Genomic DNA, 26,315 nt, shown 5'->3' on the forward strand with positions numbered 1-26,315 from the left:
GTTTGACTTTGCAAAAAGAGTCAAACCTGGATGGCATCAAAGGTTTGCAATGAGACACCACCACTAGGGAGGGTACAAGCACATAAGAGACTGAACAGAAATGCTGCATGATTAATATTTTACCAATTTTAAGGAACATTCCCAATAAAGCTCCCCACGTTATTACAACTGCAAAACTACACCAGAAAACATTGTGAGCAGTTTTCCTTTTCTGATAGAAACCTAAACCGTTTCTGCTTCTGTACCCACAGGTTAATTGGCATATTCCTAGGGAGACTTGTGAGTGCGTGATTCCAGACTGCCGTGTCAAGTCGGAGGAACGCACAACCTGGCACGGCAGAACGCTCGTCAAGCCACAAGCTCATGCTAGCTGTGGGTAAAAATATCCAACATACCAGTGGCAATTTTTTTATAAAGTATGAACAGCGAGTTTGAAACCGAAGATTAAATCCAAAATTGACAATTGGAACCTTGCTAGATACGTGTACAGGATATTGTGAAAGGTCTAAAGGCACGAGAGGGGAGACCACATGTTCACAGAGCCAGAGACTCACCTCAATAGGGACTGGCGTGCCGACGGTTATCTCCGGGAAGGTGAGCTTGTCCAACTGGGACCACAGCCGCTGCCTACGTGTGGCCCTGCAACACACGACACACGTACTGACTGTTCCCGTTGTCTGGCAGTACAAGATCTACACGTATTTCAATTTTGTAATCGTACACCATATGTAAATCCAACACAACATTTCTGCTAGGGGACCACAAATTCCATTTCCAAAAAGGCCGGTGATCTTCCAACACAAAGCCTCAGTGGCTCACCGAAAAGTCCTCCACATGATGCATACTTTTTTTTACTGCTAATTCATTTCACCTAACGATTCCAACCCGCAAGACCAGAATTACACACACCCTCATCGACCGCAGACCTGCCTGCTTCATCCTCCCCTCCACCCCCCGCCTGTCGCGAACGTGTAGGGAACCAACTTCGCTGTACAATTTTGGTAAAATATTTTCAACCTACAAGTCCTTATTAAAATTTAACGTAAACTTTTATGCAACAAAAATGTATAAAAATTAACACAGCATAAGCAAATTTTAGAATTACTAGAGAAAAAAAAAATTCTAAAATTGCACTAGAGTGAAAGTTGTTACCAACATTACTAATCATAAATGCTTTTGCTGAGGTGCTGCATAATCTGATTAACCAAAAAATCAGAACTTAACCAGGGTGGCCACTGTTCTGAAATAATAAAATTCCTGGTTTTTTCCAGGTTTTTCAAGGGTGGTTTTTATCAATATTTGCATACAATTTGCATTTTTGTTACACAAAGCACTCACAATATGATGTTTTATTGGCGTTAAACAATAGACAACTTAACTATAGGCCTAAAAATTAAATCAATGAAATTGCTTAAAACAAAACCTACCACCAACAAAAAATTTATAATCTCACGTCACCAAAATTACATGACACCAAACGCATGTGTTTTGCCCCTCTTGTGTGGCTGGGTAATGCTGTTCTTCCCATGCTACCGATATTGATTTTAACATTACACAAATTCCAAATGGCGTTTGTCCTGCACTTTGGATCTTTCTCCACCCATTCAAACTCTTCCGTATATTTGTCATTGTATGTGGTGACCAAACTCTTTGACATTTTGATAGTCTGCGCAAATTACATGTTAGATTAAAAAATTCAAATCAACGTCCCGCACAACTAAACTTTTAAAAAACTCGAGAAAAGTATCCGTGATACCGTGACGCAACATGAGTGCAAAGTAATATCTACTATATAAAAATAAGTCGGGTTTTCCTACCTGACGCTATAACTCCAGAACGCACGAACCGATTTCCACGGTTTTGCAGTCGTTGGAAAGGTCTCGGGCTCCGTGAGGTTTATAGCAAAGAAAATTCAGGAAAAATTCAGGACAAACCAACATTTTAAGTAGATGGCGCCGGTGCGTGATACATTGTTTGACAGCTACTCATTGTTCTCTGCTCAGTTAATTTCATGCGACAAACCGGTATTGTGTTCACTGTGAAATTGTGAAAAAAAAAGAAAAAAAAATAAGTTATTCGTTTCCTAAATTTTCAATTGGAAACCATCAAATCAACTACTGGTCCCTACTACTGCTTTATTCGTCTCCATGGCAACTGGTTTTTGCTTTTGATGCCTTCTGCGTATCCATGGAAATTTAATATGGCGCTTGAGTATTCGAAAAATAATGGTGGCACACTATTTTAGAGATATAGATATATAGAGAGAAATAATTAGAGAGGAACAGAGATAGTTCGAGATTATATATATATATATATATATTATATATATATAGAGAGAGAGAGAGAAATAGAGAGGGACAGAGATAGTGGGAGAGAGATAGATAACGAGATATATAGATATAGAGATAAATAAAAAGAGAGAGAAATAGAGAGGGACAGAGATGGAGAGAGATAGGAAGATAAAGAGAGATTAATAAACACACATGAAAAGGAAGAGAGATAAAGTGATATAGAGAAATATAGATTGAGAGGGACAAAATTATATGGAGAGAGACACAAAGAAGTAGGGAGATAAAGAGATATAGAGAAATTTAGAGGGATGGAGAGACATATAGTGAGATAGAAAAATCTAGAGATAAAGAGATAGATGTAGAGATGCAGAGATAAAGGGATAGAGAGAAAGAGATAGTGATATGGATATATATAGATAGATAAAGAGAGATATAGATATTGTTATACAAAGGAAGAGATATATAGGGAGAGTTAGAGATACGTAGGGAGATATATGGGAAGGTATAGAGAGATATAGAGATGCTTTGTATATGTGTATCTATTTAAAATTAATTACAAAAAAATTGAAAGAGGCATTGCAACGCATGCCGGGCATGAGCTAGTTTTATATATATATATATATATATATATATATATATATATATATATATATATACACACACACACATACATATACACACACAAAACACACACACACACACACACACACACAAAACACACACACACACACACACACACACAAAACTAGTGCTACCAACATGCCGTGCGAGTAATTACAACCACCCTACAACAAAATTTTCAGCCAAAATGCTGTTGCTTTTGAATACAGAAACATAATAAGTATGGAAGTCTGAATTGTTAACGGTTTCGTAAGTACCACAAAAGTTTTTAAATGCAATATGAACAAATTAACTTTCACATAATATAGCTCACAAGCATACTGTCGTGCTTCGACAGGTGGTGAACGTAGGCTTTTAACAGCCGCATGTTATTGCGATCGTTACTCCATAAAAAAAAATTTCCGGTCCTAATAAAAATTCCTGGTTGATTCCAGGTATTCCTGTTTTTTTTTTAAGAAATCCTGGCTATTTCCCGCATTTCCCGATTTCCCGGTTGGCTGGCCACCCTGTTAACACATCCCAACATTATGCTAAAATAAATACAAAATTATGTTTCTTACAGTCTTTTAAAAAAACTGAGCTGTTTCCGAGTTAGAAAAACGAGCGTGCCAAAGAGACAAAGAGGGTCGTGGGGGGCGGACATACTTGGTGAGCAGCAGCGGGCTGCGGGGGTGGACGTACTTGGTGAGCAGCAGCGGGCTGCGGGGGCGGACGTACTTGGTGAGCAGCAGCGGGCTGCGGGGGCGGACGTACTTGGTGAGCAGCAGCGGGCTGCGGGGGCGGACGTACTTGGTGAGCAGCAGCGGGCTGCGGGGGCGGACGTACTTGGTGAGCAGCAGCGGGCTGCGGGGGCGGACGTACTTGGTGAGCAGCAGCGGGCTGCGGGGGGCGGACGTACTTGGTGAGCAGCAGCGGGCTGCGGGGGCGGACGTACTTGGTGAGCAGCAGCGGGCTGCGGGGGCGGACGTACTTGGTGAGCAGCAGCGGGCTGCGGGGGCGGACGTACTTGGTGAGCAGCAGCGGGCTGCGGGGGCGGACGTACTTGGTGAGCAGCAGCGGGCTGCGGGGGCGGACGTACTTGGTGAGCAGCAGCGGGCTGCGGGGGCGGACGTACTTGGTGAGCAGCAGCGGGCTGCGGGGGCGGACGTACTTGGTGAGCAGCAGCGGGCTGCGGGGGCGGACGTACTTGGTGAGCAGCAGCGGGCTGCGGGGTCGGACGTACTTGGTGAGCAGCAGCGGGCTGCGGGGGCGGACGTACTTGGTGAGCAGCAGCGGGCTGCGGGGGCGGACGTACTTGGTGAGCAGCAGCGGGCTGCGGGGGCGGACGTACTTGGTGAGCAGCAGCGGGCTGCGGGGGCGGACGTACTTGGTGAGCAGCAGCGGGCTGCGGTGGCGGACGTACTTGGTGAGCAGCAGCGGGCTGCGGGGGCGGACGTACTTGGTGAGCAGCAGCGGGCTGCGGGGGCGGACGTACTTGGTGAGCAGCAGCGGGCTGCGGGGGCGGACGTACTTGGTGAGCAGCAGCGGGCTGCGGGCTCGCAGAAGCTCGCGCAGCTCGTAGTGCGACAGGAAGAAGACGAGGGCGGGGTCCGGCAGGAGTCCCTCCCGCACCATGCGGCGTCCCAGCTCGCGGTACGCCAGCCGCAGCTGGTGAACCACCCGCACCAGGCTGGACTTGGTGCTCTCCCGGCGGGACACGCTGGCGCGGCACACGGGCAGCAGGCAGCGCAGCGCCAGCCTGGCCACACCACACCGCACGGCCCTCGTGTACACCTCCAGTGTTCCTGAAGGTATGTTTGTCACAAGCAGAACAATTCAGTTCATTATACTATCTATTAAATTAAGAACACTGAAATTGGTATTAAATAAATGAGAATACATAATTTAAATCAATTTTGTTTAGTTAATATTAATTTCTTATAAAAATACTACACGGATATACATAGTTAGGTGATGCTGTTGCTGTGCAGTGTCTTACTTGGTCCCTGTCTTCCGTGGCGTGGTCAGCTTGTTGACCGTCTGCCCGGCGGTCAGCACCTCCCGCGAGGCGGCGTCCCCGTCCGGGCCGAGGGTCCCGCCCATGGACTGCAGCGACGGCATCAGTGCACTGGGGTCCAGCCCCCACGTCTCTGTGGCAAAATCAAACTGAAAAATAGTCAGCAGCTGCCTGAACGGCACCTTGGCACACAGTATACAGTGTGGTGGTTCAGGGCAAAGCAAGTGAATCATTGGATCACTCAGTTTCTTCATAACAGTGGATTTCATTCTCTGCAGCACCAATGACACCTGTTTGCATGACAGCTTAAACTAACATTAGCAGAAATGTTCCACAGTTTGCAGTAAATTTTATATTTTATAAGAAATCATACTGGCATGATTGCTTTTAATAATTCATATAGTAGTAGTACTGTAATCAAAATCTGTAAGTTTCCTGTAAATACTATTCTTATACAACATTTATAGTATTTATAGGAGGATAGAACTTCTATGGACAGAGGATGGACGGTGTTGTGCAGTTGGCAGGCCGGCCTCCCGACAGGACTCGTGGGTGACACGGCTGGTAAATGAGCCTCAAGGGACGACAGAAGCCCCCCACTGTTACGTCCGGCCCTGAACTCCCGCTATTACGTCAAGAGCACACGAAAGTTACCCACCTACATAAGTCGGCAGTCGTAAAGCTCCTGCAGTGTGAGGAAGCAACTATCGCAAAATTTGCACAACAATACGGTCAAATAAATCAAGGTGGCAGTATCACTTGCACTAAGTGTAATAACTCAATAATGTTGAAATTTATAGCAGTGAACAGTGATTAGGTTTGTTTCTGATTTTTAATCTCTTGCTAGTAATATAATTAGTGACACAAAACCATGTCTAAAATTACATTTTTTGATTTTTATTAGTTATTTAATATATGTACTTGAACATGTATTTTGGATGTGGTATGCAGTAATAAATATAAAATAAATTTATTTATTTAAATTTTTCATGTCTACCAACAATGGGTGGTGTTGGGGGGGGGGGGGGGGGCAAGGTGGTAGGCACAATACACAAATACAAACAAATTATAATTTACCAAACAAGTACACAATAAATTATGGGGAAAAAGAAGAAGAATTAACACAAAAATAACAATACACATAAAGTACTACAATATAATGCAATAAGTTACAGCAACTGTTACATAAGTATAAAAATTAAGATAATTAATCAACTATTGGACACATCTTTGCTACTGAGAAAAAAATCATAAAATTAATAACTAGGGTAGATTAAAATATGCTTGTCAGGAACAGACAATAAATTATTTTTCTAATATTGAAAAAATACTATTAATTGTTAAAATTACTTACCAATCTGTATAAAATATCATTTTTTTTACTGACAGTACACATGACTTTGGATACTTAATAACAATAAAAAGTTTGTTTTTTGAGGTAAATGTCAAACAATTTTATGTATTTATCAGTTAATCCAACCTTGGATAGTTTTTAAAGTAATTTATTATGATTAACTGTATTGAATGCTTTAGCAAGTTGAAAATAGCAACCATCAAATTGACCTTTAGTTATTACATTTTGCAAAAATTATTGAAAAAGGAAAGAAGTTTGTTGGTGGTTGATTTTCCGTAATGGAAACCCTGTTTGACTATCAGACAGCTTATTTTTTAGATTGAAGCTAAGATGCTTAAAGATTATTTTATCAAATTTTTTGGCAAAACCATTTAAAAGGGATATAGGCATATAGTTAGTTTCATCAAGCTTGGTCCTTAAATGCTGTTATGCGGTTATTTCACACTTATACTATGTATGGTTAGGTAACATTTCCACACATTTCAGTTCTTAACTTTTAATTTATTTTGTTACAATTCAAGCATTTAATCATTGAAAGAACCCATTTGTAATGAAATAAGAGTATTTTAATTGAATCGAATTTCAATGATTAATCAAAGGAAAGAACTGATAATTGTGGAAATGTTACCTAACTGTACATATTAACGTGAAATAACCGAAATAATCTGAAATGATAGAAACAGAAATGAAATAAATTCTCATTTACCTAAATGAATTGGAAACCTAATATAACAAAAACAAAATCACTTGATGCAGTACAAATAAAAATATTTGCACCTAAATGTAACTGAGTGAATAGAATGAAGTAGAATGACACGGCCTCGGGCCAGAATGATGAATGGTGTTTCGTGCTGGGCTCGGCGTCGGACGTGGGTCCCCGAGGCCTCACCTCCTTGATGCCGCGGTGGCCGTGCCGAGACAGGAACTGGGCCAGCCGCGCGGCAGCCTGGGGGGCGTGTGCCTGCAGCCAGGGGTACGCCTGGCACGGCGCCGTGCTGCGGAACTCCTCGGCTCGCCCGTTCCGCTCCAGCAGCCTGGCCACTTCCTGGCGACACCCCCACACCCTGCCCACAGCTGTCCTCCCTCCCTCCCTGCGTCCCGTCAGAACCACTCACTCAGATTCACAATCATACCTGTTTTGTCTAGAGACGTACGAGACTGTAAAATCCAGATAAAAACGACACAATTAATGATGATGCACTCGCAAACAACTGGATTGGCAGCAAGCGTGCACGACAGCACAACTCACCGCCGTGATAGCTGAACGACAACTGTCGCTTCGTTGCCGGAAGCTGCAGGGCTACCCACCTTGGCAGCAGTAGCGGATCCAGAGGGGGGGCTAAGGGGCTCAAGCCCCCTCCAAAAGCATCTAGGTCCACTATTGTTTTAGTGTTTGCCTTGATAAAGCCTAGCTTCAGCTGGTTCAAGCCCCTCCCAAACCAAAATCCTGGATCCGCCACTGCTTGGCAGGCAGCCAACTTGAAAAACTTGGCGCTGCTAGCAAGCAGCGCGGGAAGTTCAAAATTCAAATGTTTCGAACACTATACACTAATTTACACACAACATTTCCAAATCCAAACAATACTGAAACATCACTTAACTTTAAAGTTTGCGCTCCACCATTAAAGGCCTGGCAGGTGCGATACAATGGTGTGGCAAGTGCCCCAGAGAGTATGAATGTACTACATACTACTATAATACTATAATGATTCCCTAACAATCTATACAAATCAAAAACATGTGCTTGCTGCCAGGTCTTCAGATGTTGCACAAAACTTGCATGGTCAATGAGGTGTCACGCTCATGCGGCTGGTGGTGAGTCAGACTGGTTTATGTACAACGAGTTGGTACCCAAGTATGTAGTTAGCGTGCGTTTTTTTTAAATCTTGAAGGTCCTGTTTCCTAAGTCTGTCTGCATTATCATGACATGTGAACACTGACTTTGCTTTGCATAATTTTCAACACTAAAACAATATTTAAAAAAAAAGTGCGTGTAGGTACTTATGTACGCACGTCAGAAGTTATACTCACTTGGCATGATGAAAAAACTAACTTTTATTTTGCTTGCAAATAATTGTTAGAAATAAAATAATAAAGAAATGGAGTGATATTATAAATACGATTGGTAAAGTTTAAATTCAATCAAATCTAAAAAAAAAATTATATGTTTAGTAATCAGAAATAATTTAAACGCGTGTATAAATTTAATAATTTAATTTAGTAAAATAATCTAGATAAATATTAATGAACCATTAAAATCAACAAATGTTATGATTATTATCCAATTTATTATTGTAATAGTTATTAAAAAATAATGTAATAATTTAAAATGCAAATAAATTCTACATTCAGGAACATAACCTCACAAACACTCCCGTGAAAACGACCAGGAGACGACTAAACCTTCCACAGACACTGCCTGTCATTGATAATGGAAACTTACAAAACCTGACATCATTATACATACAGGAACATAACCTCACTTACATAAGTACACTTGAAATGTTAAAAAATACAATTTATATCACTATTCAATACTAGCGTTCAATACCAATCACTAAAGTAGAAGATTTAAAAGCACATACTATATATATATTTTTTTATCCTGTCAAATTTTGTTGCATGCTAAGAGTGGATCATAAATATTCACTCTCATTGTTTTTCATAACGTGCCTAAAGAAGTATAACTTCAAAACTTATTTTAGCAGTATACAATCACTGCTGTAGTCTAATTGTAACTGTTCCGAGATAAAAATATATTTTTAAGATTGCTTGACGATGTCAAGATATTTGTAAGTTATAATAAATCATTACACAAAATTATTAAATAAAATAGTAGATAGGTACCTGTTATGATTTTATAAAATATTTATTTGATGAAAACATTTATGAATCTTACATAACATTGAAAACAGTTCAAATTCTCATCACTGCTACAATTCACAATCATTCCAAATAATGTTAAGTATTTTATCTTAGCTTCTGAACTTCAATTGGCTGAAGTACGGTATATGTACGCAAAATGTTTACATCACTGATGAAGCCAAGCGAGGCAGAAGTGTTAAGATAACACTACTAGAACCATATTCTGAACACCCGAGTTCAAATCATGACCAGGCCAACTTGTTTTTTTACATCACACCAGAACAAATTAAGAGCATGGCTTACTATTAGCCATTTCCCAAGAAGCTTAGTTCTAGGTTGTTGAGTGTGTAGACTCAGTGCAGACTAAATATATAAATGTTTTTCAAGCAAACTCAAAGATAACAATAAAACAGCTACAAGTACAAACTTGAACTACAATACCTTAAGATCCGAAGGAACATCTGCTGATACAACGTTCGTACATGAAGACAGCAACATGGAGATATCACTATAATGCTCCATTTCAAACTCTAGAAAAAAAGAACATTTATTATTTTACTAACAATTTACTTATAAAAAAAGGGGGGGGGGGAAGGAAGCATTTTGTACATTGTAATAAGGAAAAAAGTCGTTAATCATGCAATGTTTAGATTCAAAATGACACCGCTGAACGTAAACATGACTAAAATGACATAATTTTGTACACTGGAAAGATCAACAGAATTTGAAACAGGGAAATGCTACCTTCAATGTTTGGCAGTGATAAAAAAAACCATGCTTTAGATCAATATAAATTAATATTGATGTAATATATTTAAATTCATAATCAGCTGTATAGGTACTTAATTCAGTCAAACGTATGGGATGATTCATGATCAAGTCACTATAAAAAGTTACGTAGTTAACTACGATTCCGACTGCCTTGTGGTGGAGGTGAAACGCAGGGTGAATGGAAGACTGATAATAGGTTGGACGGCAGAGGTGTTTGGAGCGGGGCCAGCTATAGCCACGAGCAGTGGGGCCATTGCCTAGCGAGGATAACATGGGCGTAGGCCCCCAGGCAACGCTGACTAGACAGCAAGGACGCAAACACGAGACGGTCGTTACCTAGCTAAAAGATGGTGAGCCTAGCAGTTTACACGTTCAGCCGTCCCGGTGAGGGATGCCAACACACTTCGCTACGTCCAAGGTCACTTTGAGGGTGATTGGTGGCAGGGCCGACTATCGACCTTGCAACTTCTTGACTGTTGCATCGCGGCATGGAAGACACTGATTAGGGTGGCAGTATGTCAAAAGCCATTATGGATTATCGTCAGATAAGTAATACGCCTGTGATGGGTTCAAGCCCGACAACCTCCGCCTGTGAGTGTGCCACAATGCACAGCCATCCTAGGAAGGATGGTAAGTAGAGTAAAGACAGGGTTCCAAGATTACAGCAGGGAGTCGACTTGATCCTCGTAACGAATAAGTCATGCTGCAAGCTGGACTCAAACCATCTCCAGTCTGGCCTCCTTGTCTCTCAAACATTTGTGAAGGTCTCAGTACGCACAATCCCCAAGGACTCCTTACCAAGGAGGGGTAATGGTGCAAGGCACTATGTTTGGTTCACAGACAAACAAACACTTTATAAAGCTTTGTTTCAGATATAATTCCAGCTAAATAACGAGAGCATTATCACAATGACATATATCATTACAGTGTTTACATTAAAATTTTATATTGATTCAAAAAATTATCTTACTTCAACTTGGAAGAATGGAAACCTATTTTTAAGACATGAAAACCAGAAACTTCCTCCTATGTGACTTGCCTTCTTTGCCTTCCATCAGGATTGTCAGCAGAACAATCTCGATGAAAGTGTTTCCACCAGTCACCTGGGAGTGTAGCAGAGCTACCTGTGGATTCACAAACAATCAGCAGTGTTATTCCACCCACACCATAACCAATATCACAATCAACCAGAAAAATAACTACGCTAAACTACACCACCATTACCAACATCTAACCCACCACCATTAGCAACACTTACACCACCAGCATCAATGACATTACCAACACCATTACCACATTACAATGTTACTACCATTATCAACACCAACATAACTACCATTGCCAGCATCAAAATCACCAATATTGCCAACCCCAACCTCACTGCCATTGTAAATACCAACATCAATACCATTACCAACTTCAATATTCAATGTCACCACCATCACTAACAACACTAATTAAAGAACATAACTATGGACATCATCATCACCAATGCTATATCATAAACACTAGCACCAACACCACACATCACCAAAACCATCACCACCATCTACAACTGTTCCTAGACTATGGGCCTGAATCATTCTTCGACCGTCCTCTTTACCTGCTCTCTCTCTTTGTTAACCTACCCCGCTATGCCACCCTCTGGGTCTTTAAAACTTTACACTCATGTCGATGGTTGTGGGTTTGACACCAACTTACAATCTAGTGGGTCACATTGTCTAAAGCCTCTGTGTAAACCTGACAGACATAAAGTACCTCTGTCACCTTCCTACAGTATAGTTGGTACTCTGGAAACTACCTACACAGAGTCAATGCCAGGTGCATGTCTAACCCACCCTGGTAATGGAATGAAAAATTTGTATTCAATTTTCATTAATAGAAGGTCTACGTAGATTACTATATTATCATATTAGTCAGTGCAAACAATTTGGTGATGCAGACAAAATATAAGAAGCTGTGATATTTAATGACACTGAAGTTTGACTTAAAAAAAAAAAAAAAGAGTTAGAGACGCTACCATAATATTATTCACCCTCTTGAACCTACTTGGTCCAGAACTTGAAGACCGGTTGTAATGTCCTCATAAAGAACATCAGCAGTTGATGAGTGGGTGTCAATCTTCAGATCCTCGGCTAACTTCCTTGCCTCTTCGACATTCCTCTTGCTGGTCAAAAGCATCTACAAACAACAACATATTTACTTCACATTTTGTTTTTCTAAAGCTTCTGAAACTTTAAACTTTTGCAATAACATTGGTTGTCTTTGATATTTTTTTTATTAAATTCATAATGACATAATGTAATTAAATAAATAATGTTAAAGAATTAAATTTTATTTATTAATATCTGATCTTGTTATCTTTTATCAATAGACTCACCTGTATTTTGCAAAAAAAAAAAATGTTTTGAACCAAGATTTGACATTGTCCCGGGCTGCATCCTTCTGAGCCCGATGTGCCACCACCTCTCCCGTTACACGCTGAGAGCCCCCTCCTTCCACCCCCACCCTCTACGACCGCCCGCCGAAGTGTGTGTGTGTGCGTGTGTCAGCCCGTGAAGTCAGTGCTCCGCTCCAGAGAGTTGCCGAGCGAGGACGAACGGGCAGTGAGTCGTGAGCGCTGCGAGAGGAAGGAGCTTCATGCACCTGTCGTTGTATTTCGGAGGTTTTGAGTGATCCAGGGGGGAACGGGCCTCGCCACACATGGGCAACATCACGGCCCTGAGAACAGAGTAGCCGGGTCCACATGCCCGTTAATACATGTGGCGGCGCCCTAGGATTCTACGAACACTTCAACCTCCATTGCGGTAGCTATGTTTTTCAAAACACTACAGCTTCTCTAACTGTCATGGTTAGTAAGATGCTGTTTAACGTGAAGTAAGCTGTCTTTGTAGTAAAGAGCGGGAAAGCACTTCTCACTGGGAACGCCCAATGATATCAGAAATCAAGAAAAACTTCTACACGGAGTGTTGAGTCTAACACTGCACCTGAATGTGCAAAGTTGTTCTCGACTAGAGACCGGCCCCCGGACACTGCGTGCTCACCAGCAACATCTTGGCGAGCGTCAGCATCTGGGCGCCCCTGCCGGTGGCTCCGCTCCTGTCCACGGCCAGGCGGTGGAGTTCCGGGGTGACCACGCTGTGGCCGAACACGCCCACCTCCGTCACCCGGTTGGCCATGGTCAGCTTCTCCCCGACTTTCACCAGGGTGGTCTCAACACGCCACACAGTCAAACTCGACAACATACGGTCCATGAAATTCAGTACGTTTATAGATACCTAATGAATTTGATGGTCAAAATTTTAAATTTCAGCTCTACATGGTTATTTGTGCATTGCATTTTATAGATTACGTAACGTATGTTTTAAGTACTGCTCAGATGTCCCAAACTCTGCTCTATCAGAGTCTAAAAAAATTGGTTTTGCTGCATCGTTTGACCAAAGAGCTAATGCTATGAATATAAATACCAGAAATTCAACTGAAATTTTGAAAATTCTCATAACAAAGGAACATTTTCTTTATTTCATTAAATTAAGTTCTCAAAAGTGTAACATCAACACCATTTGCTGTTTTGTGGATTAATTTAAAGCAAAATCTGGTATTTGAAAATATTGGTTATCAAATTAGATTTGTAAGAGTGCTAACTTCATTAAAAATATCTTTAAAAAAAGGTACAGGTCTGTTTTTAAGTTTTTGATATATTTTGTTTGCTGGGTATTACTAGTGCAATTCAGAATCATTCTTCACTAACTTAACTGTTAAACTGCTTTCAAGAACAATAATGCTCTAGTCCTTTTAGGATTGTCTTTTGAAATCAACCATAGAAAAAAATTTGTGGTCTGGAAACGAAAGAACGTGGTGTTGCTCTGGCATAAACTAAATTAGGCTGGTAGTACATCAGGAAAACTACGTACCTACTGCCTTCAATTAAAGTCTTACAAAAATTTCTGTTTTAGAAATTGGTGGCTTTCTGACATTGTTTTATGTACAACAGAGTAAGTTTTAACGTGATACCAACATACATATTTATATTTCCTACAAAGTAACAGTTTCGTGTTGCCCAGCGCTCGGCCACAACTCACTGACTCATGCCATGCGGCACAAAGACACAGACACGTGCAAGGGGGCCGTGCTCACCAGCAGCACGTTGAGGAACACGTGCGCGTGGGCGGTGACGAGCAAATGAGCGTTGCCGGTGTCCGTGTCGAAGACAGTGCGCTCCAAGGCACGGTTCACGGCCGGCACCAGCGTCGACAGGCACAGCGGACTCATGGCTCCGGGCATCACCTCCCTGCAACACGCGGCGACGGCACTATCGCGGGGCTGTTCCAGTCACAACCGTTAATCGGAATGTTTGTAGAGCTAAGTTAATACAAAAATACAATTTCGATTTGCAGTTGATTTGAATTAATTATGTGCATTTAAAAAGTACCGGAACGACTCGATGCATGCAGGATACCAGGAATGATCAGGTACCTGGCCAAACTGGACTGTGAATAAGAGCTCTTCCCTGAACAACTACAGACTCGTGACCCAAACCAAGCGTGACCTTCGTTGGCGGACAGGTACCGACCCCAGGTTAGCTGTGGTGAACACTTCCGGGTCGCAGTTCCGAGGGGAGTCGAACTCGTGCACGATCTCAAAGTCGGACCAGGCGTCGAGGGAGGTTATGGGACGGGCTTGCAGCAGGTAGATGCTGTCCTGGAACAGAAGCCCGTAGGCCGGTCACGACGGCAGCAACACTCGCAGGTGTGCAGGTGCGGCCGGGCGGAGCTGGCGGGACGAACCTGGGAGATGGCCCACTCCACGTCCCTGGGGGCGCCGAAGGCAGCCTCGACCCTGAGGCCGAGTCGACCGAGCGCCAGGGCCTCGTCCGTCGAGACGCTCAGCCGGCTCGCCTCGGCCTCGCTGAGCCGCTCCGTCGCCACTCCGCCGCCCTCTGTCGGCACGACACTTCAACCACTCAGAGCACTGCACCCACTTACTGCAATGTGATTGCCAAAAAATAAAGTTTATAGTGGTATCCACGAGAAAACAATACACAAATAGGCAACTAATAATTAATCAAGTTAAAGCTATTTGTTTGAAGTCATACTTCTTTTGGCATGTCTTAAAAACATTTATGAGTGGATTTTTATGATGCGCACGTACCCTGCAACAAAATTTTCTTAGGATGAAAAATAGGCTACATACAAATAAAAAATATATTTGTTGATGTTGAATACTGGTCCATATAATTAAAAAGATTTATTTTGTATTGTGAATATTAGTGATAGAAATAGGGTTTATAAACTTTTTCAAGTGTATTTTCAAGTGTATTTATATAAGTGAGGTTATGTTCCCGAATGTAAAAGGATTTCAGGTAGCTGGTAAGCTTTCATTGTCACTGGCAGGGAGTGTCTGTGGAAGGGTTAGTAGTCTGATGCAGACCGCTGGTCGCACAGGCCGCTATGCCTCATCGACGCCTCGGCCAGTTCGGGCGCATCAAACATGCCCGTGCGTGCAGCGCAGCAACATGGCTTTAACGCCAAATAAGGAATCGCTAGCCGGGTCCACGTGGTGGCACCCACATCCGCGGTCCATAACATGCTAATCACGTAAAACCTCCCGCGACGTCACAGTAATAATAAAAACAATTTTAAATCATTTTGGTGTGCAGCCACCACACACACTAGGAGTGAAACGTCACAGATAAAGATACAAGAATGTATAAAAATGTATAAAAGTACTATGCAAAAGGTAAAGTCTGTGAGTGAGCAAATGTGCCAGAGTGCAAGTATAGGTATGAGTGCAAAAGTATGTGAGAGCAGCACTATTGTGCATGTACACAAGTGCACAAGTATGCAAGTGTGCTCTAATGAAAATATGCCATCAAGCTCCCCACTCCTGAACCACTGCCATTGAGCATCCAATCCTGACTGTTGCAATTTTCGTTCCCCTCGGAGTGTTACACCGTTGTTACACTCTGATGAAGTCATTGCCTGGACTTACAATACAAACAGAAGTTTTACTTTCAAAAAAAAATTCATAGCTTTTTATGTAACAATTCCAAAACAAATTATATCCTCAATTGTATTTTGAAGTAAAACTATCAAATTTTTAGGTTCAGTTGCTAAAATTGTTATATCTTGGTATTCAGAAAGCCTAATGAGCTAACAGTGGGATATTAGCCTACCATGTGACGAAGTGTTATCCAAGTTTCTCTACAAGTAAGCTGCCATCTGTAGCTATGCATAAACCCAGATAATCGAGATATTAAAGTAAATAGAAAAAAAATAAATTTGTAAGTTTTTAAAATCCTTGCCACCGGGTCGAAGCAAGATTGCAAGCAAATATAAGAAGCTAATTTAAACTTCTTAAGCCACTAGTGACACTAACACTAATAAAGTGACATAACGGCTGAGGAGTTGCTACTCGCACACCGCTGGTTGCTTTCAAAAAGGTGAAATTTAGATTTTGGATTTTGAAATAATCACTGGATGAAATTCCTTGACTATAACCACCATACTGCAATATTGTTTCATGAATACACCTGCCACTGAAATGTTCAAATTTATAGATCCACAGCGTTATTGACCTTAATGCATTCAGGTGTTGTGTCCACAAACGCACGTGCGCACACGTCCACATCTGTTTGTCCGACAAGTGAATGAACGGAATGCATAGAGGCGCTGCCCTGCCACTTGCCTGCCAGTGTGACCTTGTGAGACTTGCTGCCCCTGGAGACGCTGTGGACCACCAGCGCGTCGCCCGAAGACCGCAGCAGCGTGATGCTGTCTGGCTCCACCTCCGCTGACACCACGCTCTGCCACAAACACAACCACACCGCGGGCTCAGGGAGACCCTGGTCCTTCCAAATAACTAGAGTTATTTTTTTTTTAAATTTATATAGAGAAGGGAAAAGGGAAAATCTTTCAAAGGCATCCGCCTTGATGCATGTTGGCCGGTAGTGTGGGAGTTCCACCCACTAAAAACCCTCCTCTCCACTTTCCCCGTGATTATTGTAGGGGAGACTTGGCCGAAACCGCGTTGGCATTACTTCAACCCAGTCCGTGTTCAAAAAAATTCATAAATCTCGTATAAGGCACACTATCAAATCTGTTCAAATTGTTTGTAAATATTTTTTTTTTATTTTTTTTTGTGGGAAACACTTTTTTATAATACAAACCATTATTGCAATGGATTGAAAAAACCTGGGTTTGGAATACGAAAATAAATAAAACTTCTCTACCATGTACACTATGGAATCCATTCTTATTTTTGTTTAACTTTTTTAATATTGTCTAAAACTACCATTAAAATAAATTTTTTATTCAACCAACATTACTACAACAGGTGGAAATAACAATGTTTGAAAGTAAAAACAAAATATTAAATTTTAAAAGATATTTACTATCAAATCCACTTTAATTTATAGTATGAATCCTAAAATTTATTGAAAACTTTGGTTGAAACAATTTTCGATGAAACAAATAATTATTGTAAAAACAGGAGTTGAAATAAAAAAAAATTCAAAACTTTCTTGGTATCAAATTCGTTTGAATTAATAATAAACCGTCTTATTAATATCTTAAACCTTGGTTCAAAACAAATTTTTATACAAACAAGTTATTAGTGCACAGGATAAAAAATAAAGTTTGAAGGTCAAATATATTGAATAATTACCCTAGTTTGCATAATATAAAATTTTTTCTTAGCTATTCAAAGCCAGATGCATTAAGTTAAAAAAAAATTCATAGTATTTTCGCTGCATGGAAAATGTGAAAATGTGTAATTGATCATTTTGTAAATTTGGAGAACATAAATATGTTATGTACATTAAGTTCTTAAAAAGTTCCAGAATTTTAATAGTAGAAGTATCCAAAATATTTCCAGAAGAAATAGGTACTATGATATCTACCTATGCCTGCAGGCTACACCAAAAGGGACTTTTTTTATTTACAAGCTGTGGCAGTTGGTTTAACTTTCTAAATCTCTCCTACATTGAACTTATTTAGCGTATGTTATGCAGAATGTGCTGATTGAACGCACACTCAAGCACTCAAAGTTGTATCTATGGAATTTTCTCAATGCAGCAAAATATTTTAGGGTCATCGACTTTGACCTCGTCTTCGGCGAAGACTTGGATCATCGTCTCTGACTCTGAATCAGATTGAACCACTCGTTGCTCGCACACCAATGACAATGACGGACACCGGCACAAGGTGGTGCCTCCGCAAGCGACGGACTACCTCTCCCAGGCCGTAGTTGGCCGTGATGACCACCTGGCGCGGGTTCCCGGAGACGGGGTGGGCGGTGAACATCACTCCCGCACACCGCGGGGTCACCATCTGCTGAACGACCACGCCCATGAGGCCGGCGCCCACCGGCTGGCCGTGCTGCCTGCGACACACACGGCACGTTGCGCGCTGCTGCGGCCGAGCGAGCCCTTCCGGTGTGACCGCACTGGTTCCATTTGTGATCCAATTACATTTTTTGTAACAGAAGGTTTGGGTGTTATTGATTTAAATACTAACTCCCCCAAAGCAGTGTTATAATTTACATGCTGCTTTTATATGATAAAAAAAAAATCTTTAATAAATCGGTCTAAAACCGAGATACAACCAGAACAATAAAAATAAATTAGCAAGCATTTGGGGTTTCAAAGTTATTCAATGAAAGATGTAGAATTAAAAAAAAATTAAATTGATTTTTTTTTATGCATGCCCTTCGGTACAATTGTTTGTCTGGACAAGACATTAATTGAATTTCAAACATTTAAAGAATATACTTTTTTTATGATATGAACTAAGTTTTGGTTAAATGCTACTTAATTCCATGATATAACGTTCATGCTGTGTTTTGACATGCTTTTCAGCGTTCTTTAGGTTTTATTGCAATTCACCATAAAACCGAAGTTATGTTCGTAATGCCTTTTACAGTTCGAAGGTAGCAGAACATCACGACTCCTGTCTACCGAGAATAACATTTTTCAACCTCAGAAAGTCTTCACCAGGTCAGGAATTCAACCAAAGCCCTCTGACTCGTGAACTAAATTGTCGTAATTATTTTTAAAAAAATTTTTTTAAGGGGCAAAAACTTCCTAAAAACAACAGCATGCATGCAAGCTAGCATTTCGAGTCACAATTGCAGCTACATTTGTGTTTTTGCACCCAATTTAATGGAACACTGTCAACTGCATGGAGGTCAAAATGCTTCTAGGCTAATCTTACCAACTTTTTAAAACAAATCCCTTAATATAACTGGGAAAAATTCAACTCAAAAATAGCTTGCTAAACCACTTGCTATTACATTTATAGTTTAGATTATATATATGCATATTTTTCTGCAGACACTGAAGATCCTTGTTTCAGGCAATAATTTGATCTTTTAAAATTTTTGAAGTGAAACTTCTAATGCGACTTCCAACAAGGTTGCGTTAAACGTTTAACGCCAACAAGGTTGCGTTAAACGTTTAACGCTACCATGGAGGTTAAAAAAATTACCTCTCTCTCTCTCTCTCTCTCTGCCGTTATTTCCATTACAATATACTTACGAGTCGAGGTTGGAATTGCCAAAGAAGTTTCACTTCTATCACACGTACTGAGTTACACGGGCTCTTTTTTTTGTCTTTAATAATTTATATTTATTTTAAAAATTTGCTTTCCAAATGAATGTACTTTAACTCTGCAGTCACATTTAGTAATAGGTAGAGACCGGAAAAATTAGCGAATTCATTTCGCGATAGGCTAAAATACAAATCGTTATACCTCAGTGCTGCTTCTGGTATTGGCTCACAACTCACCTGGATGACTCTGGGCCGATGAGAAACGCCCGACCAAAGCTTTATAAGAATCACAGGCTGCTACGTTGGGACGTCTCACAAGACAGCAGCCAATGAGTGGGTGGCATTTGACCGAGTGTACATAGAACTATGGAGTTCATCCTTCAGGTCATTGAACCCGCAAATTTTTCCGGTCCCTAGTAATAGGTAATAATATAATTTAAACAATACAACACTGTTTGAGCATGTCTCGGTGGCGAGCCGAGGGAACCCACCTCCTGTACTGCACGGACCGGAAGGAGAAGCAGGAGGCCCAGCAGCGCTGCACGGCGCGCATCACCCCCCCCTGCCCCCGCACGCCCAGCAGCGTCGCGTTCTGCCCGGCCGCGGACGTCTCCTCCGAGTCCTCCCCCACGGCCGAGGAGCGCACCGCGCACGGGCGCGCCAGGTCCACGCCGCAGGAAGTGCCCAGCACGGCTTCCCTCACCGGCGCGCACACCTCCGTCCGCTCGAACTCCGCCACCGTCCTGACAACACCGGCGGCGTCCCACACTCATCAACGTGTTGGACGGTTCATGTTTTGCCTACCCTACACTTAAACTAATTTGAAAAAAAAATTACATGTGTGCACTCTAAGCATGCATGCTCCATTCTAGATCAGTTTTCATTTAAATTTTCAAACATTATCTTTAGTGGTTATCCCATGATTGGTATGTCAAACTGCCACTGTTAGCAGTTAATTTACCTACACATGTAAACTTCAGTAACTACAATCACATACAGTAATCTGCAAATTAATGACCATTTGTAGACCCATACATAACAGATAGAAAATATGTATTAAGGCCATCATAATTGTTTGCTTGCCTGTGAACAAACAAAAGCAGTGGCATAAAAAGAACACTTTTCGCAAGACCAGAATTCCAAAATGTCGGGCTTTCACGTTTGGCCCCATTTTGACGTCAGGCCTACTGCAGCAACAACTAATCCAGTCTTGACAAAAATAAGTAATGCTGCAAGCTGAGGGGCTTCCTTGATAATGCATTTCAGCGGCGCGGGCTCGGAACTAGCACGAGGAGTAACCTTTCACACTGTGTCTTCAGGTCGCCGTGCGTCCTGCCCGTGCTGATGTCCTCCAGAGCGGACACGGCTTCCTGCAGGCTGCTGTTCTCGCGCAGCTGTCGCTGGAAGGCTGCCACCGTGAGGCACAAGCCGGGAGGAACCACCACCTGCAACACCAGCCCCTGTCTCTGCCGTCTCCACCGCACTAACTCCACACTGTAGCCGTTCACAAGTTGGTCAGCCCACCTGTTCTGACCGTGATAAGAATATAAGGCATTACAATCAATCCAGTATTCATATAAACTGATGAGCACGTGAAAAGTAAGGGCAGCAAAATTCCAAACTCAGAATATGTACGGATCATAGCAAATTTGCTGCAGAATATCTATAGGTCATAATAAATTTGATGATACTTGTATCGAAGACATATATATAGATAAATAGTTGAAAAATACAAATATTAAACCGGTTTTTCCATATTGTATAAATATTTAAGACATCAAACTCAAATTTGTGGGAGATGAAAACAACTCTCCCGGCCACTGAAAGGCAACCTACACAAACTGCAGTTGGGTAGTGATGGTTCGCATGCACTACGATGGCAATGCAGACAAATCAAAACTGTGCTGGGCCGTGGGATGAATTGTGAATGCATTGAAAGACATGTTTCTCTTTGCCAGTCCCACCAGTGGCACATTGCCCTTCAAGGTGCAAGCCAACCATCAGAACATCGGTCACACACGTCAGTTGCAGGATGGTGCCTGCTGCCGTACTCCAGTCAGAACTGAGGCTGGAGACTAATGCAATGGGGAAGATTTATTTACTGCATTACGTTGGACAACGACCACTGCTAGTTTACACTGTACGCCATCAAGAAAACTGAGCCGGCTCCGGGGTCGCCAAGGGAAGACATCTACGGCGCGCCGAAAATGCTTTAGAGATCCGCCTCGACTGAGATGTTTCCCCTCCTTATTTCCTCGTTTCCCTCCTTGTTCCCCCTTCCCCTTGTGCAGTGTCTTGGTTGCGTGTCAACGTTTCCCCTCCGCGCCTGCGCTGTTAGTTCGCCGAGCTGTGAACATGAAACTTGAGAGGTATGGGGGGCTTCTTGAGCGAGCAGGGAACAGACCAACATGTGGAGGTAGCAGCAGGGGATCCCTTCTGGACAGTGGTCACGAGGATGGCGTGCCAAGTCATGTTCATGACAAAATATCATTCAAAGAGTTTAATATTGCACATACTTTAAAGAACTGTCACACTACCATATCTTGTCAGTCGTACGTTCATGACAAAGTATCGTTTAATGTTGCACATACTTTAAAGAACCGTCACACTGCGATATCACAGTTCATGAGTGAAGCTGCGCTGACCTGGCGATCCTGCAGGGCGGAGAGCAGCGCGAGGGACGCCGCCTTGCCCCCGACGCAGCTGCTGTCGCGACACGCCTCCTCCCCGAGGGACACCACCAGGGGGCAGTCCGCAGCGGAGGACTCCACCAGGAGCGGCGCTCGGGCGGGCGGGACCACGGGACAGCTGCCATCGTACCTGGCACAGGACCACCCCCCCGCAGTAGAGCCCTCCGGGTCCCCAGCCTGTGCGACTGTATCATCTGATACTGTAGGCATTACAGAACCAGCATAACAAATGAGACAAGTGAAATGACATCCATATTTCAATTTACGACCAAAATAAATTGTGCCAGCCAGGCACGTAACTAGATTAGTTTCCACTCGGGGGCAAGAACTCATTTCAATGCCCCCCCCCCCCCCCCCCCCCCCCATTTTTTTTAAACCAACCAAACCAAAACTTTTCCAGGCAACACCTCATATTCTCACCACATATCACTCCCACTAATCCTAATATTTTTGATTCAACTTGGATAGATTTATTTGCAGTATTTAATTTTTAATACATCACAAGTTGGATAGTACTCAAAAAATACCAGTTTTCTTTTTTAAATATTTGATGCTATACATGTATTTTTTTTTAAATACAAATAATTCAGTTTGTCTGCCCACCACCATTTTTTTTTCTTTTTTTAGTTTTAACACACATATTTAAGTAAATATATACAGTAAAAATTACTCTGCCAGTTTAGCGCCACCCCATGAATGAATTTCCTGGGGCAAACACGCCCCCCGTCTGCCCCCTTCTGATTACAATGTTCTTTGTGCCGCAGAGTTTGGACAGTTTCATTAGCACGCTGGCAGGAACACAAGCTGCTTCAGGCAGAGTCGGCGACGCGGATGGGCACGCTCACCGGTAGCAGCACTGCAGGAGCCCCGTCCCGCGACGGCCCCCCGAGCTCCACCGCGAGGGAGCCAACGTCGTCGCAAGCGCCCAGGGCCAGCCGTCGAACAGCGTGGCGCGGTCGCCTGCCGGGACCTGCAGCTTTGCCTCGTAGCTCCTGCCCCCGGCTGCCACGCACACACCCGGAGCCCGTCGCTGGCTTACCGTCACAAGCACACACGCATCTCCGAGTTTCAAACAGATGACATGCTTCCGTTGAAATTTTTAATGGTACTTTTCCAGTAAAACCCACTCATTTTAATGTAGTATTTACGAACTGTTTCGCCTTATAACTTGAACACAGAATGTGCTAACCTAAACAGAGAACATTTTCAAAGAGTCGGGAATGTTTTGATTTAATGGTTCCACTGGGGGAAAAAAAAATCTGCCAAACACGGGGACCACAAAATTGAGTTAATCACTGCTTAGATTCAAGTACATACTACCATTCTCTGTCTTCCCACCTCGTTGATTCTATAGTAATGCAGCTAGTAGTTCACAGCTTAGGGATTGTCCATTAATCACGTGAGGCTCTAAAAGGGGGGGGGGGGGGGGGGGGGGTGTCGGAAAAAATCACGAAATATCACAAGGGGGGTGGGAGGGTGTAGAGATATCACGTGTATTTATTTTTTCGCGCGATTTCTACTAAACCGAAAAGCGACGCGTGACCTTGACTCGCAGTAGCCAGGCAACAATATCCCCGCCCGCCGCAACATGAACCACCCGGCTCGGCTTGCCAGTCGCCAGTAAGACTGTGATTTTGGCGTCGAATACATGCGTAAATCACATATAAGCCTTTCCTTTATTATTTTTATGCCAGTGAGAATAAACCTGCTACCTTAATGTGTGGCTGGACATTTTTATCACTGTGCTTAACTTTCCAGAATTAAATTAGATCATACCTATATTTAAAGATAATATTCTTCAATTTTTAAAAAAATATTTTGTACCAAAAAAAATACACGTGATTTATTGGGGGGGGGGGGGAGGGGGGGGGGGGTTAGTCTAAAACCTCACCACAAATCACTAGAGGGGCGGGGGGGTTAAAAATTTGCTAAAAAAACATCACGTGATTAATGGACGACCCCTTACAGGCCCTTCTTAGCCTCATGCCTAAGTAGCACCATCAACATTATAAGGTGTATCTCATAACTATGTGACTACTGACAGCATGACTGTGTTCACATTTCATGACTTTTCAGCTGTGATGAACATGAAACAAACTAAAGCAATTATAGTAAACTACGTACAAATTAAACTTCCAACAATTCTCTAATCCAACAATTCTCTAATCACTAGAACCAATTCTTTCTGATTTCTTGATAACTTGATTGAAAACACATTGGAAATTTTTAAGTTTTACTTATCTGAATGGAGCTGGAGACTGGTTATTTAATCAGTTTTTAAATTTTGAACCGACAAGAAGTTAGGGTTGAAATGGATAATGATTTGTAATAATTAGATAAATGCAGTGCCACAGATAGAAAAAAAATAAAGTATCTCTGCTTGTGGCCTTTTGAGTACTTTGATGCCTCAGCAGTTTTTAATGTCAGCAAATATTTGTTACCGCATCTTTCCTAACACATCAGAAAAGACATATATTTTAACATGTATGTACCAGAGAATTTGATGCGTGTCTCTTCAGGAATGTTGTTGTACTCTTCTCCAAAATCTGGCAAGGAGAAGTTGCAAGAATCAATAAGGAACTGCTTCCCTTTGTTGTCGAGTACGTGGCCCATCAGGACACTGACAACAAATAGGTACAAATAAAATAATTACAGCCTACGAGAAACATACTTTATTCATACTACATATCGAGTTTAACAGTGAATAAAACAGGAGGAAACAACTCTGATACCGGTACATACAATACAAATTACTCAAGTGTACTGGGATCCAGAGCTCCCAATACCCACCACACTCGCTCGGCGATCAGACAACAGACACACAGGGAGAAAGTACAAAATTAATTGGTGAACCAAAACTTACTAAAAACCAAGATACCTGAGGAGACCAAAGAACATACATTTTATTGCACATAAAAAATATTCATTAACAACATGGCGAAAACACAGATGGACAATGAGAAACATGAACATGGACTCAAGGGGCAAGTAGGTAATATTAACAAAATGTTTACATTTTAAAATTAAAATTATTGAGTTTTAGAGTCAATGGAATACTTTTACAAGCATGAAACGTGACATCGAAACTGCAATAAGCTTAAATTTGACCAAACAGACGTGGCTGTGATATAAATCATAAAATACTAAAATATGTAAATATACCTAAGAACAGTAAAAAGAAATTAATAATTTAATGCTGCCTGTATTCAGAGAGAGAATACGTTAAACTAGACTGAACGTTTGTCTCCACAAAACAATGATGCATGGAACCTACTTTAATGGGAATTGTCGCATTAATTGCTTGAAACCATTCTCAACAGAGAACAAGGGGCTCAATGTCCTTAAGGAAGAAAATGTAATTGTGGCACCAGGAGGTACTCCGAGGGTAATCACGGCAAATCAGAACCATTACAGACAACAAACCAGAGTCAGCCCATGGCTGATGGTGATAGCAGAAACACATTATTCTGAAACTTCACACCAGGAGGCCTCTGCATTAAGGATATGGTCACGTCACACCAACACAGTGAGATTTAGAAGTTATCGAATGCCAAGACTCACCTCAGAGGCTCTTGCTGGGACATACACTGAACTAAAATATGTAAGTGTCAAACAATCAACGCCAAGCTCAGGCTTTAGAGATGTTTGCTTATATACTCTAACTAACCTTATTGCCTTCTTGCACATCACAACAAACCAAGGGAGCAGTAGAAGGGGGAAATACAGGGGAGGGGAAACGAGGCAAGGCTGAGTGGGAAATATGATGGTGGGAAGGGGGGGAGGGGGGTTATCACGACCGACATCTTCAAAAGGCGTTCAACATCAATTTCAAATCAGCACAACATCTATATCTTTATTGCAGCAATAACTTCTGTGAACGTGGCACATACTTTCATACTTTTTTTTTCCTTTTTTTTTTTTTCAAGCAACACACATTATGTTCATATTCTGCTCTAAATTTAACATAAAAATTGGTAGCTTTAAATTTACACAGCAGAGCGGTTAGAAGTGTACATGAATAAATTAAAAAAAGGGAGATGTCTGTAAAGTCGGTTTACGGACAATAATTTTACGTGACGTCATGAGAAAACATTGATGATAAATTGCATACTTTTTAATTTTCAAATATTATTATTTACAGTTTTTACAAATTTCATTTAAATAACTTGTTTAAATATAA

At 41.8% G+C, this 26,315-nt stretch overlaps 1 protein-coding gene across 5 annotated transcripts in view; it reads right to left on the reverse strand.

Moving 5' to 3' along the window:
• Positions 1-26,315, reverse strand: part of LOC134530148 (prodigiosin synthesizing transferase PigC-like) — a 53,676-nt gene that overhangs the window by 8,203 nt on the left and 19,158 nt on the right. For 4 of the 5 annotated variants that reach the window (XM_063364773.1, XM_063364770.1, XM_063364772.1 and 1 more), the window contains 18 exons: positions 24,628-24,755; positions 22,981-23,137; positions 22,091-22,265; positions 20,745-20,890; positions 19,937-20,188; positions 18,130-18,280; positions 16,586-16,703; positions 14,686-14,837; positions 14,472-14,599; positions 14,036-14,189; positions 12,943-13,110; positions 11,944-12,079; positions 10,938-11,018; positions 9,569-9,657; positions 7,152-7,307; positions 4,891-5,057; positions 4,423-4,650; positions 555-639 (listed from right to left, as the gene is read on the reverse strand). In XM_063364773.1, coding sequence (XP_063220843.1) covers positions 555-639; positions 4,423-4,650; positions 4,891-5,057; positions 7,152-7,307; positions 9,569-9,657; positions 10,938-11,018; positions 11,944-12,079; positions 12,943-13,110; positions 14,036-14,189; positions 14,472-14,599; positions 14,686-14,837; positions 16,586-16,703; positions 18,130-18,280; positions 19,937-20,188; positions 20,745-20,890; positions 22,091-22,265; positions 22,981-23,137; positions 24,628-24,755 — 2,671 coding nt within the window. The remainder of the gene's footprint in view (positions 1-554; positions 640-4,422; positions 4,651-4,890; positions 5,058-7,151; positions 7,308-9,568; positions 9,658-10,937; positions 11,019-11,943; positions 12,080-12,942; positions 13,111-14,035; positions 14,190-14,471; positions 14,600-14,685; positions 14,838-16,585; positions 16,704-18,129; positions 18,281-19,936; positions 20,189-20,744; positions 20,891-22,090; positions 22,266-22,980; positions 23,138-24,627; positions 24,756-26,315) is intronic. The other variant, XR_010074783.1, reaches the window with a different exon arrangement.

The sequence above is a fragment of the Bacillus rossius genome, chromosome 3, assembly GCF_032445375.1.
Source record: "Bacillus rossius redtenbacheri isolate Brsri chromosome 3, Brsri_v3, whole genome shotgun sequence".
In the NCBI taxonomy this organism is placed as follows: domain Eukaryota; kingdom Metazoa; phylum Arthropoda; class Insecta; order Phasmatodea; family Bacillidae; genus Bacillus; species Bacillus rossius.